Source organism: Tasmannia lanceolata, unplaced genomic scaffold, assembly GCF_043159265.1.
Source record: "Tasmannia lanceolata isolate RefF3 unplaced genomic scaffold, GAP_Taslan_0.1 ptg000011l, whole genome shotgun sequence".
Classification (NCBI taxonomy): Eukaryota; Viridiplantae; Streptophyta; class Magnoliopsida; order Canellales; family Winteraceae; genus Tasmannia; species Tasmannia lanceolata.
In genome coordinates, this window is record NW_027518688.1 from 26,705,135 (window position 1) to 26,717,795 (window position 12,661).

General features: G+C 36.5%; 1 protein-coding gene across 1 annotated transcript; it reads right to left on the minus strand.

The window, feature by feature from the left end:
* Positions 1-1,123: 1,123 nt before the first annotated feature.
* LOC143886839 (glutamine synthetase nodule isozyme-like) lies at positions 1,124-7,049 on the minus strand. Its single transcript, XM_077390985.1, has 13 exons — positions 6,876-7,049; positions 6,731-6,770; positions 5,670-5,773; positions 5,422-5,470; positions 5,236-5,342; positions 4,210-4,297; positions 3,782-3,910; positions 3,336-3,410; positions 3,144-3,197; positions 2,909-2,946; positions 2,301-2,460; positions 2,035-2,095; positions 1,124-1,331 (listed from the first exon to the last, which is right to left on the minus strand). The coding sequence occupies exons 1-13, from the start codon at positions 6,947-6,949 to the stop codon at positions 1,237-1,239; spliced, it is 1,074 nt and encodes a 357-aa protein (XP_077247100.1). The 5' UTR covers positions 6,950-7,049; the 3' UTR covers positions 1,124-1,236.
* Positions 7,050-12,661: the final 5,612 nt, after the last annotated feature.

The following is a 12,661-nucleotide window of genomic DNA, read 5'->3' on the forward strand; positions in this document are numbered from 1 at the left end:
CAAGCCACCCTAGGGGAGGCTTCCAAGTTCCAACAAGAAAACATCACTTGACCACAGTCGCAAAAAGGCCGTTTTATTGGTTTGCCGTTTAAAACTTTTACAGCTAAAAAGCCTCCATTTTTTTATTTTTTTTTCAGAGGAAAACTCGTTTTAAACATATTAAACACTTTTTTTTTTTTTTGCAAACTTTCAAACTTTACTCCCACTGTATTTTGTAAATGACAAAATTTTAAATGCATTTTTCTGTGTTTCCCTCATAGAATTTCCCTGTTGTTCTAGTTTAACTAGGAGGCCGATAGACTAGTCTAACTAGGAGGCCCATACAATGACTCCTTTTTCTCTCCTAGTCCAACTAGGTATTGTGCTCCTTAACAATCCTAGTTACACTAGGTAAGGAGAAACCCATGTTGAGTGAGAATTAAACAAGACAAAAACTAGGGGTGCAACTCGGGTCTGGTCGAGGGCAACCCTAACCCAACCCGAGATAGCATTCCCTCAACCCTACCCCTAACCCAACCAACCCGAGCCTCAGGTTGAGGATGGTCAACCCAAACCCAACCCGCCTCCAAATTGGGTCGGATTGGGATCGGGTTCATCTACGGCCAAACAGAAAAATACAAGAAAGAAAAACATAATCCTGCGAAAATAATGATAAAATTAGAGGACCGAGGTCGGGTTCGGGTCGGGTTGCCAAGGCTTCAACCCTAACCCAACCCGAATTTAAATCAGGTTGGCTTTTCCCAACCCAACCCGAGCCAAAATTTGGTTGAGCACGTCGGGTTCGATTGAGCCCAACCCAAGTTGCACCCCTAACAAAAACCCAACGCACTTCTATGCCAAGGTACAGCCAGTATGTCACCCACCAAGAGGAATGCCCCCATCCGTCCGTTTGTACTTTGGCTCTTAAAACCTTGGTTATAATGCAAAGTATGCTAAATTAAAATGACCATGGATTTAACAGTTAGGATTGTTCAATCAGCACTAGCTTTTCGTTATTGCCAATCGGCGATGAGGCCTAAGTCCAGATAGCAGGCATGTTTGAATCTGAGACAAGAAAAGAAAAAAAAAAAAGAAGAAAGAAATTGTGTTTCACTCGATGTCTTACCCATCTCGTAAAACCAACTTGAACCTCAAAATTCCAATGCTTGAAAAGACTGAAAAAAAAAACATGCAGTAATTCATGACTTAAGCTTCTTTATCTAGTTTCATAATTCTTTATCTTCCTATCTATTCTACTTAAGTGGGCTTCCAGAGAATGGTTGTTTCAGCTATCATGGAGGTGACCACATAAGGATCCATGTTTGATGCAGGCCTTCTGTCTTCAAAGTAGCCTGCAATACCACATGATGCATGCATTAAATCGCAGCCACTGTTTGAACCACATCGTTTGGAAAATCCTAACCACCAAATGGCTGATTGGCACCAAATGGCTGATAAAAAAAGAGTATGCAATAGTCTATTTATGAATCCCAATTGAAATTTGTGTGCAATTTGTATTTAAGTTTTCAAAAAGGGCGATGATCCCCCCCCCCCGCAGTACGTATTCACCCTCCTTTCAATGTGATTTGACGTCAAAAAGCGTTAAAGTTGCCAGCTGTTCACGTTATAAGGGGGCGAATGCGTACTGCTGGGGTGAAAATATCATCTCCCTTTCAAAAAATTGCAAATTTCACACAAATTGCACCCACAATGAAATTGGGTTGCACATTAAGCAGACTATAAAATGTCTGCAGTTTCATGGTGAAAAATTGAGTGTAAAATAAACTTTATGCCCATTTATAAGTGAAAAATGGGCATAAAACAAACTTTATGCCCAATTTTAAGCAGATAAATGGGTGTAAACTTTGTTTTTATATCCATTCTCTTTCGAAAGAAATGGAGCCTTAGATATTTTTTAATCCAAGCAAAGATTTTGCACAATTTCTTTATTAGTAGTTCATCAGGAAAATGAAGAGACATTAGAATATGAATTGAAAAAAAAAAAAAAAAAAACACGATCTAGGAAGTGGGAAAAAATAAAGAAAAATCCCACACCTTTGCCTGCCTTTTCAGTATCGCGGCTAACACGGATTGAAGCACCTCGGTTTCCAACTCCCTGTGATTTCACTGAATAATTTAGCTATATAAATGGAAGAAATTCTCAGTGATAAAATTAACATACAGAGAATAAAGTAGTGGAAGCATAACATTCATGACTCAAAATTAAAATGCATTATGTTATCAATTATGTTTAAATAATAAAACTCAACCCGAGTTTTAATAACGTGTTATAATTTTACCAGAAAAAACATTTCCCGTACCCATGAAAATGTGTTGATGTCTGCAGTTTCATGGCGACCCGTTAATCTTCTCTCATTGTCCTCTCCATACTCAGAAATATGTTCCTTGTGCCACAGGCTCAGCTTCTTGATGGCGTTCTTGATCACATCGATCCCACCGTCGTATCTCATGGATTTGGTGCTGAGATGAACAAATTAATGGATAAATCTAGTCATAAAATCCTAATAACATTATGGTAGATGATATTTTCACTCCCCTTGCATTATGCGCACGCTCCCCTTATAACGTGATTTGACGTGAAAAGTGGGAAACTTTTAACGCTTTCTGACGTCAAATCACGTTATAAGGGGAGCGCATGTGTGAGGCGGGGGGTGAAAATATCATTACCCTAACATTATTTGTCTTAGTCTGTGTTTGGATTGTAGGAATTGTCTGGGAAAGTTTGAAAAGGAAAAATATTTCTACAAATTTTGACTTTTTTACTCACAATTTTTTTTTTTTAACTTCAACCAATACAACTCAATTTTTGTTTAGAGGGACCTTTAATTTATGATGTATCCCTAAAAATCAACCATAATCATATTATTTCCCTCTAAATTGTGGAAATAAAAAGTTTTCCAGACCTCACCTGAAGTTTGTGTGAGCTCCAGCACCATTCCAGTCACCCTGTTAGAAATGATTTAGTTAATGGCTTCCAATGAGAGCTTAATGTCTTAATTCAGATTGAGCCGAGTTGACTCACAGAGTCTTCAAAGATCAAATAAATTTCAAAATATTGTGAAGTTAATCTATATCAAAACCCATCGAAGAAGTCGATCAAAAAAAAAAACACCCATCGAAGAAATACAAATGTAATTGCAAACCTCGATTGGTTTTGGATCAAATGAAAGAACAACCCCTGCAATCTCTGTAATCCTCTGAACAGTATGCATTAGATATTAGAAATATAAAACAGAATTTGAAATCCATATAAGAAAATTATAAAACAGAATTTGAAGTCCTACTGATCACCTAGAAAAAAGACTAATATTATTAGAAAAAATCTTCACATATACCTCAAGGATATAACGAGCAACCCACAATTCATCGGCGGCGGAAATTCCGACAACGGGGCCGACTTGGAACTCCCACTGTTCAAACCATGCAGCATAATTTACAAAGAATTTACAAAAAAGAAATGGAAATTTGTCTAAGTTTTAAATGATAAGAAAAAAGTCACATCTATTCGCCTCTCTTTTAAGCAATTTCAAGATTGTATCTGCAATTTATCAAGTCAATCAAGAAAATGAAAATGAAATATAATTCAAGCAAATAGAACATTTGATTAAGATTGAGCTTTTCCAATACTTGGTTTAGTTTTTCAATTAATTGAGCTTTTGTTCTATTTCTCATATGCATTATTTCAAGTACCTGATCATTTTATAAGCTGTTTTCAGTTAAACAAAAGTGGAAATAATTTTAAAAAATATAGACATGTAAATTAAAGCATGGGGATTATTACTTGGCCAGGCATAACTTCTCCATTGATCCCACTTATGTTAATTCCTGCATAAACGCATGCTTTGTAGTGAGCATTGGCGATGTCCCGCCCAAACGCCTTCTCTGCTCCCACGCCACAATAGTAAGGTCCCTTCACCATAAGTATATGCACATTTTAGATAATGCTATAGATTTTATATAGAGAACAATCAAATTCAATAATAATGATGATGATTATAACAACAACAACAAGAAGAAGAAGAAGGAAGAAGAAGAATATATGAGGATCATCATCAAAACAAGGGAGTGCAGATATCAGAAAAGGTGGGTGCATTGCCATTCCATTGTAAGAGTAATGAGACATCCCTGTTTTATATAATGTCATGGGTCCCATTTATATAACTATGAGAATGAGAAGAGGAACCACACAAGGGATTGAAATCCACACACCTGTGGGGGAGGGAAGCCACCAACAGGCCAACCAATGGGCCAACGGATATCCTTTTGAAGGATAGTATACTCTTGCTCAATGCCATACCTAATCACAGTTTTACTCAAATTATCAAATAATTAAACAAATTAAGACTTAAACATCTTATTATTAAGGTATAACATGTGAAAACATCACAACGTGTGCCTTGCGTGTTAATTTATTTGCTTTTTGCTTGTAAATTGTGTCCATGGAAAATGAGTTACCAAACGCTGGAAAATTCATTTTCATTTAAAAATTAAATTAGATGCGGAATTCAAATCAACATTCTAGCTATCGGGTGTGGTGAACAGAACCACTTATCTTGTGGCCCCAACATTAGTCCATAGCTTTGAACAGGCAATATCCTAACTCTTTGATCAAAATGGAGATGTGTGGCCTATACACGATCAACAGTTCTCATCATCACACCCATGCGATACACATGTATAATGGGCCCACAAATAGGGTTTTGATCCAAGACCAGTCGATTGGGCTTAGCTTTGGTGTCTTTGAATTGACCAAAAGAAGTTTGTATTGACACCCCATGTTTACAAATTGGTATCCCATCTCAGTATTCTAAACTTCTACCCCTGCCTGAATGAGAGCTAGTTGGGAAGCTTAATGTAGCTTAGTTTAAAGGCCTATCTGGATGCCACCAAAATTCCTCCTTTTTTGCAAATAATATTGTTTTAATTTAATTTTATCTGTAAGTGTAAATTGAACATTAAAGCCTTAATATTAATTTTGCAAATAACTATATTGTACTTCAAACTTTGTAAAAATTAAAAAATATATATAATATAAGGTTTTCTGCAGATGATTTTATGGGTGTCCAAAGACAAAGAGACCTTAATTTTTGTTTAAAAAAAAAAAAGAGGGGTGAAATATTAAAACAAGGGGGTCCCAATATCATTTCCTAGTCCAAAACAACCCTCATCATTAGAAAAAACTTAATCAAAAAAATAAAAATAAAAAAGAAAAGAAAAAAAAGGAAATTAACTTACCAAGGCTCTTCAGCAACAACATCTGGATGACTGAATATCTTTGTAGCATTAAACCTTTTGTTAGTAGGAATTGCTTCCCCCGAAGGAGTATATGCATCACACATAACCTTCAGAAAAACACAAAAAAATTACAAAATATTTGAAAATAAATAGAGATTTTGACAAGCCAAAAGTAAAAGACAATACCAGGATATTTTTTCCTCTCCTAAAAGGGTCCCTAAATATGGCTTGAGGACTACCCATAAAACATAAAAACAACATTAGAGAGTAATATTCAATAAAAAAGGAGTTGGTATTGCCACCCATCTCTTTCAAGTAGTATATTTCCATTGTAAATAAGGGAGAGGGGTGAAAATAACAAAAAATGGGTGGGAATACCATCTCCTTAAACAAAAAAATAAAGGAGAAAAGAAGAAAAAGTGAGGACACTTAACTACAAAATAATTTCTCCATCTTCTCCCGGAGCCTGGCCGGTGCTTGATCCGTCAAAATTCCACTTTGGTAATGCATGTGGGTCAGGTACCAGCTCCGGCAATGTCTGACAAGCATGCACTTAAATGAAAGAAAAATAGGCAAAAAAAAAAAAACTCATATTTCCACCCAATGTTTTGGCATTTCTCTAAGTTCTTATGTGGGCAATCATTGATTTAAGATAGACGGTCTACATTGAAGAATGAGATTAAGAGTGAGATTACTGGAGTTACCCATTGACCAAAATGATCAGTAAAATGAAGAATGAGATTAATAGTAATTATAACATCGCATCCTTATTGAGAAATGGATGATTAATTTAGCTCAATTCAACTACAGTTAAGTTATATTGTGGGTGGAACTCTAAGAGATATTTTTGTACAAATAAGGGGTTGGTCTCTTGCTATGTAACTGATCAAAGGAGACCTTCCCCACCAGATATCATACAAACAAGATAGGCAGTACAAGATCCAGCTCGGTCCGATCACTTCCATGGCCGATCAAGATTAGTTTTAAATCACCTTTTGTATTCTTGTTTATTTGCATGGTTATATTAAATTGTTTTCTATAGACAAATAGAATATAGTGTTTATTTAGATCTATTGTGTTTGTGAACATGGCACATTCAATGCCCTGATCCTAGTTTTTACATATACTGTCATAAATTCTTAACTTTTTGTTGGCCAACACAATTTCAATGAGTTATATCTAGCTAATGAAAGATTCTACAAGAGAGACTGAGGGTGAATGGAAGTATGGAACCGATGGTGATGATTCTGGAGCTTAATAAAAAAAAATGGTGTTTGGTTAAAAAAAAAGGGTGTTCTCTGATTGTGGAAACCCATTAGGGGCTACGGCATTTAGGCTGATCTTTTTCTTTTCTTTTTTGGGAGCAAAATGGAATCACATCCGGAATCTGTAGAAGTGATTCTGGAATACCAGAATAAGAAAGATCATAATGATCACTAACATATGGCTAAAACACTCGACAGAAAGAAACCCCCAACAAATATGAAATACTAACCCTTGCTTTGCTTCTCAAATCCTTGCCAGACCCACCAATCCTATATCAAAACAAAAACCCAAAAAGGAAAATGTAGATTAAAGATCAATAAATAATGAAAAGGAAGAAAAAGCAAGAACTTAAAAAGAAAGAGAAAAACTAGCACCATATATATTCTGCAATAACATTCTCAGTTGAATCTGAGAGATGGAGGGAGAGGAGATCGTTGATTAGAGACATAAGAACAAACTGAAAGAAGAATCAGTTCCAAAATCGTCTGTTAACCCAAGAGAGGAAGATGAGAATCAAAACTTTTTGTTGTAACTTGGTTATATTTTCGGTGAAATTTTCATGTTTTGATGTAGAAAAGACAAGGAAAGGTAACAAATTCCAAAGTATGTGTCATCCACGTTATGGAACCCAGGATAACTCCGACGTGTGTTGTCATGGATGTTCAGAAGGATAACTTTCCCGTCTAAAAATTTGTAATTTTTGTACAGGACTTTCAGCCATATATGGCGTGGTTTGCCAGGAAATTTTTTAAAGGTGGACGACCGTGTGAATGCAGGTGTAACGGAAACATAAAGTAGGGCCTACATTATTGGATGATCTAAAATTCTAAATCATTCACTTTGATTTTATTAAGATTTCTTGGGTGGAACAAATGAATGATTTAGATGAGACATTATAGGGTCCACATTGTATTTTTAAGAAGTACAGTGGGGCCTGGTAGTTGGATAATCATCTACTTAGGATGACCTTTACACTCCGAATATGAAGAGGGGCCAATATTCCCTTTAGATCACCCAATAATGTGTACCCCACTATATTTTTTTTTTTGCTGGGCCATCCCTTTTAAAATAGTCATAACCAAGGTTTTAAATTTCGTCAATTTCGGATTTCGGTCAACACCGAAACCGAAACAGTCCGAAACAGAAATTTCCGAAACATACCAAATTTCGGTTGAAATTTTAATATAATAATATTATTTTATTCCTTTACGGGATTTCAGCCTAAATTACCAACCGAAATTTTGAGATTTCAGCTGAAATTTCGGCTTCGATGAATCCCGAAATTTAAAACCTTGGTCATAAATACAAAAAGATGGCGGCCGGGGAAGAAAAGGGGCTAACATATCACTTCCAATAAAAATATGAAAGGTATATTGTTCATTGGCATACCATAATAAAAAAGAACTTTACTAAGACATAAATTTTAGCATAATAACGTAGATTAGCATACCATAATAAAAAAGAACTTTACTAAGACATAAATTTTAGCCCGACATAAACTTTCAATGAGATACTAACGGTCTGCAAGGGTTTAGCTAGGGCTGCAACTCGAGCCAGGTTTTACCCGACCCGCATCGACCTGACCCGAAAATAGCCTGGGTTGGGTTCAGGTTTCATGGGTTTCGGGTCAAGCCGGGTTGAGCATTCAAAAGCCCGCATGAATCTCGGGTCGAGCCGGGTTTGAAGGGGCCCGACCCGACCCGACCCGAGTTACATAAGTTACAGTATGTACATTTTTTTCTATTGTTAGTTAAAAGTTAAAAGTGAAAACCCACGCACCCACTGTTATTGTATGTGAGTATAATTTCTGCTTCTATGAGTTGAGTTTATTCAAGTGTTTGATTCAGCATTGTTTGATTACAGCATTGTTTGATTCAAGTGTAATGTGAGTGTAATTACATCATTGTTTTATTCAAGTGCAATGTGAGTGTAATTTCTGCTTCTATGAGTTGAGTTGCCTTGCCAAACAAGAATTTTCCTTAAAAAATTGCGTCAACGTGAAAAAACCCGACCCGAGATTTATCATGGGTAGGGCCGGGTTTGGGAATCGCGGATTTTCCGAAAAAAAACCCGACCCGACCCGACCCGAGATATTTCTCGGGTAGGGTTGGGTTCTCCGAAACCCGACCCGCCCGACCCGAGTTGCAGCTCTAGGTTTAACCGGAGCAAAGCAAATGGGGTGGCAAACCAACATAAATAATAGCTAGAAAACCCATTTACTAATTATTATTTTAATGGTAACCCATTTACTAATTGAGGGGCACATATGGCCCCATTCCCTAAACATGTTTAATTTCAACTAATCACTGTATATTGTGTACGACTACAAAACCATTTGCAGAAGTTGATGACCTTATACCAAAAAGGTACATCAATCAAATGTTTTTGTTTCTTATTTTCTATAAAGATCTGGCTGTGGGATAGTGCAAAATAATAATAACAGTAAATTGGGAGATCACAAAAAAACCATATCCCTTACCCAAGAGAATGTGTTGATGTCAGCAGTTTCATGGCGGCCAGTCAATTTTCTCTCATTACCCTCTCCATAAGCAGAAATGTGTTCTTTGTGCCGAAGGCCTAGCTTCTCAATCGCTTTCTTAATCACATTGATTCCACCATCGTTCCTCATAGACTTGGTGCTGATAGAAACAAAATGAATGTATCAATAAATTAATAGTTTGTCTTGGAAAAAAAAAGAGCCCACATTTTCAAATTAAGAGGGGAATTATATGTAATAAATAGTAGTGGGAGGTTGAAATTTTCACCAAAACACACCTGTAGTTTGTGTGAGCACTGGCACCATTCCAATCACCCTGATTTTCGACAAAGCAACAGTTAATCAATATCTTGTTCTTTTTAATGGTTAAGTAACTTTATTGGAAGACTGTTAATCAATATCTAAGAGGCACGCACTTTGCCTAGATGGGAATAGGTCATCTCATACCCATTGATAATATTGCGACAAAATAGAAATATCTTTATAATACAAAGGCAGAGAAAAACTAAAAGAAAGATATAGCCACATAACAGTGGACTAATCGCCTCTTTAGATGCCACCAAAATTGGTCCTTATTTGCAAACTGAACATTAATGCCACTTTTGAAGCCTTTAATTAAGATACATATAAGAATATTTATGATTATTATTTGTAAATAAGACCACATACACATCAAGATTACATGCAAATAATTTTCAGGGGAATCCAAAGAGGCCCTAAATAGGGGTGTCAACGGATCCACTTCGGGTCAGAAATCCACCTATGTCACAGAAACAGTCACGATCCATTCAAATTCCTTATCGGTCGGGTCGGAGTCGGATTGTTCTTCGGATCCTACTTTCCACATCATGATCACAATCCATTTTAATTCGGACCGTCCATCGGAGCGTCCTATTATGTCCCACTAAGCTAAGTAAACAATTAATTTTTTATTTTTTTTAAAGTTAGAATAGCAGTCCACTATTAGTGTGTCTGTATGCATTTTCTTCAACTAAATTAAAAATTTGTCTATGTTTAATCTATGTGTATAATAATGCTTGTAAACAACAAAACTAATCAAAATTACATAAACAAATATAATGTATAACTATTATCAAAGAATATGATGCATAAAGAACAAAACCCCTCTCTCTATTCCTTTGGGAAAGTATGAAATGAAATGACTGAAATGAGTGAAATCGCATTCCCATCCTATACATTAAGTGATAAGAGAGGTTTTGACGAAAATACCCTTCATAGAACGGTTAGCATTAACAAAATTTGGAGGGTATTTTTGCAAACCATTTCGGATCGTGACTATCCAATGGGCATATGTGGCGTGCCCATACCCAATCCAAAATTTTTCGGATCCCAGATTTGATGATCCAAAATATGCCCATGGATCCTATTGATATGTTCAGGTCCCGTTCATTAACGTTAGGATTCGGACAATCCATTGGACCGTCTGGATCCATTGACACCCCTAGCCCGAAATGGGCAGCTAGAATTCCAACTGACTCAATGGTGATTGGTTGCTTAATGGGAGAGCAGTAATTTGGCAAAAACAGTGAAAGTAATAGACACCAAAACTTGTCAAAAAAAAACAATCAAGTACCCATGCTTTATCTTAGTAAAAATATAATATGGATATCAAGCGATCAATCATTTAAAATCCAGATTTTAGGTTAAATAATGGGAAGTGATATTTACGCCCCTTTTCATCACCAAGGACACCCAGCATCAGTGTATCAATGGCAAAAAGGGACCTAAAGTACTTTATGTCAGAAAAATTCAGTGGTTTGGATTGCAAAGTACACTGGCAAATGAGTGTCCCCGGTGACAAAAGGGGCGTAAATATCATTTCCCTAAATAATCATATTTTGATATTTGCACAAACTGAGATTGTCTTTTTCTCTTTTACTTGGCATATGAGAGCTTTTTGGGAACTGTAATAACCTTTGACAGCTCTTTAAATACTAAGATCAAGATGAGTTAGTGAAAATATCAAAACATGGTTGTGCTGATATCAATTCCCTCACTAGCAGGGGTTTTTGCAAAAGAAGTCTTCTACTTTGCATTATTAGCTAAAGAGTCTTGTAGTTTGGCAATTTACAAATAGAGTCATCACAAGAATTTTGTAAATCCCCTCATTCTGTAATTTTTGTGACCAAATTACTCATGGTAGATTTTTATTTAATTCATGAAAGACCAAAATGTCCTTATATGATAAGTTGGGTCCTAGCAATTCCACTCAAACCCCTGCATCGGGTGGGGCCCACCATTTTTACCTCATGTTTCTATAGGATAGGTCCCCCGATCTCCATCTAAGACCGCGCATGGGGTGCAGCCTACGATTTTACGCCTGACCTTTGATGGGGTGGGGTGCATTATTTTAAAGCCGCGTGTAATGTGAGCCAAGAATGCTAGTATATGTAGAAATGATATTCCTGCACCATATCTTAATATTTCACTGAGTGTCACAGGCATTTAGTCATTTTCATTAGGTAATTTTTGTCATTTCATATATGAGGAAGTCTAAACTGAAGGGAGCCCTCGCAAAAAAATGGTGAAAGGGCTCCCCCATTGGCTGCAAATCACCATCATGTTTGACTGTTCGGCAGTTTTTAATGCATGACGGTGATGTGCAGCCAATGGGAGAGCCCTTTCACCTCTTTTTCGCAAGGGCTCCCTTCAGTCTAGAATTCCTCTTCTTGAAAAAATGCCATCCTAATAATAAGATATAATATTCTACACTTAGTGTTGTTGTATGAGATCCAATCCAAGCCGTCCATAAGGTGAGTGGGCTCCATTGTAGATGTGTAGGGGAGTGATAAATCGACCCCAATATATCTTAAATCGACTCCCCATGTGTCTTTCTCTCTCCTCTGGGTTAGAGAGAGAGAGCCACATGGGGTCGATTTAAGATATTTGGGAGTCGATTTATCACTGCCGTTTTTGTTTTATTGAAATTGATATATGGGCACCCTTATCTTAGTAATCACACTCCTTTCTCCATTTAGCACTTTTGTATTTTGATCAAGGTTTTAGGATCATCCAACCACGGTGAGACCAATTTCAATGGCTAGACTTGTAATTGCCAATTTGACCACATACATGTGCCATCCATGAGCCTAATGCCCTTTTTTTTCTTTTTATTTAAAAGTATTTTTTTCTTTTTTTATTTAAACGTATTGAAATCACATACAATATGGTTTTTAATAAAATGTAACAGGGGGGCGCATAATCCTACTAGGGGCCGAAAAAACCTTCGCCCAAATATAAATTTGTTTAATTTAATCGCATGTTATCCAAGGTATTTATATGAATATATGGGTGTGGCCGGGTGTGTAGAAATGTACATTCAGAAAGTTTTAAATAAGCTTTTTTTACATAAAGTATGTAATAAGAAGAAAGAGACATACATCTACAAAGGTTTTAAATAATCAAGGGGCTTGTGCACATGACAGCCCAAGCTTTCATTTTCATTGCTTTAAGATATCCTATCATTTATAAGGTTCTAAATAATATAGGCTAACACTAGTATAGGCTGCTGATATTTGCACTACCATGTATTTATAACGAGACGAAGTCACCTTGTCTTTTCTTTTCTAATTGGCCCTTAAAGCTTTATGGGAATGGGAAGGTCGGAGGAGAGACTGGAGAGGACATGAGTTAGGAGTGGGT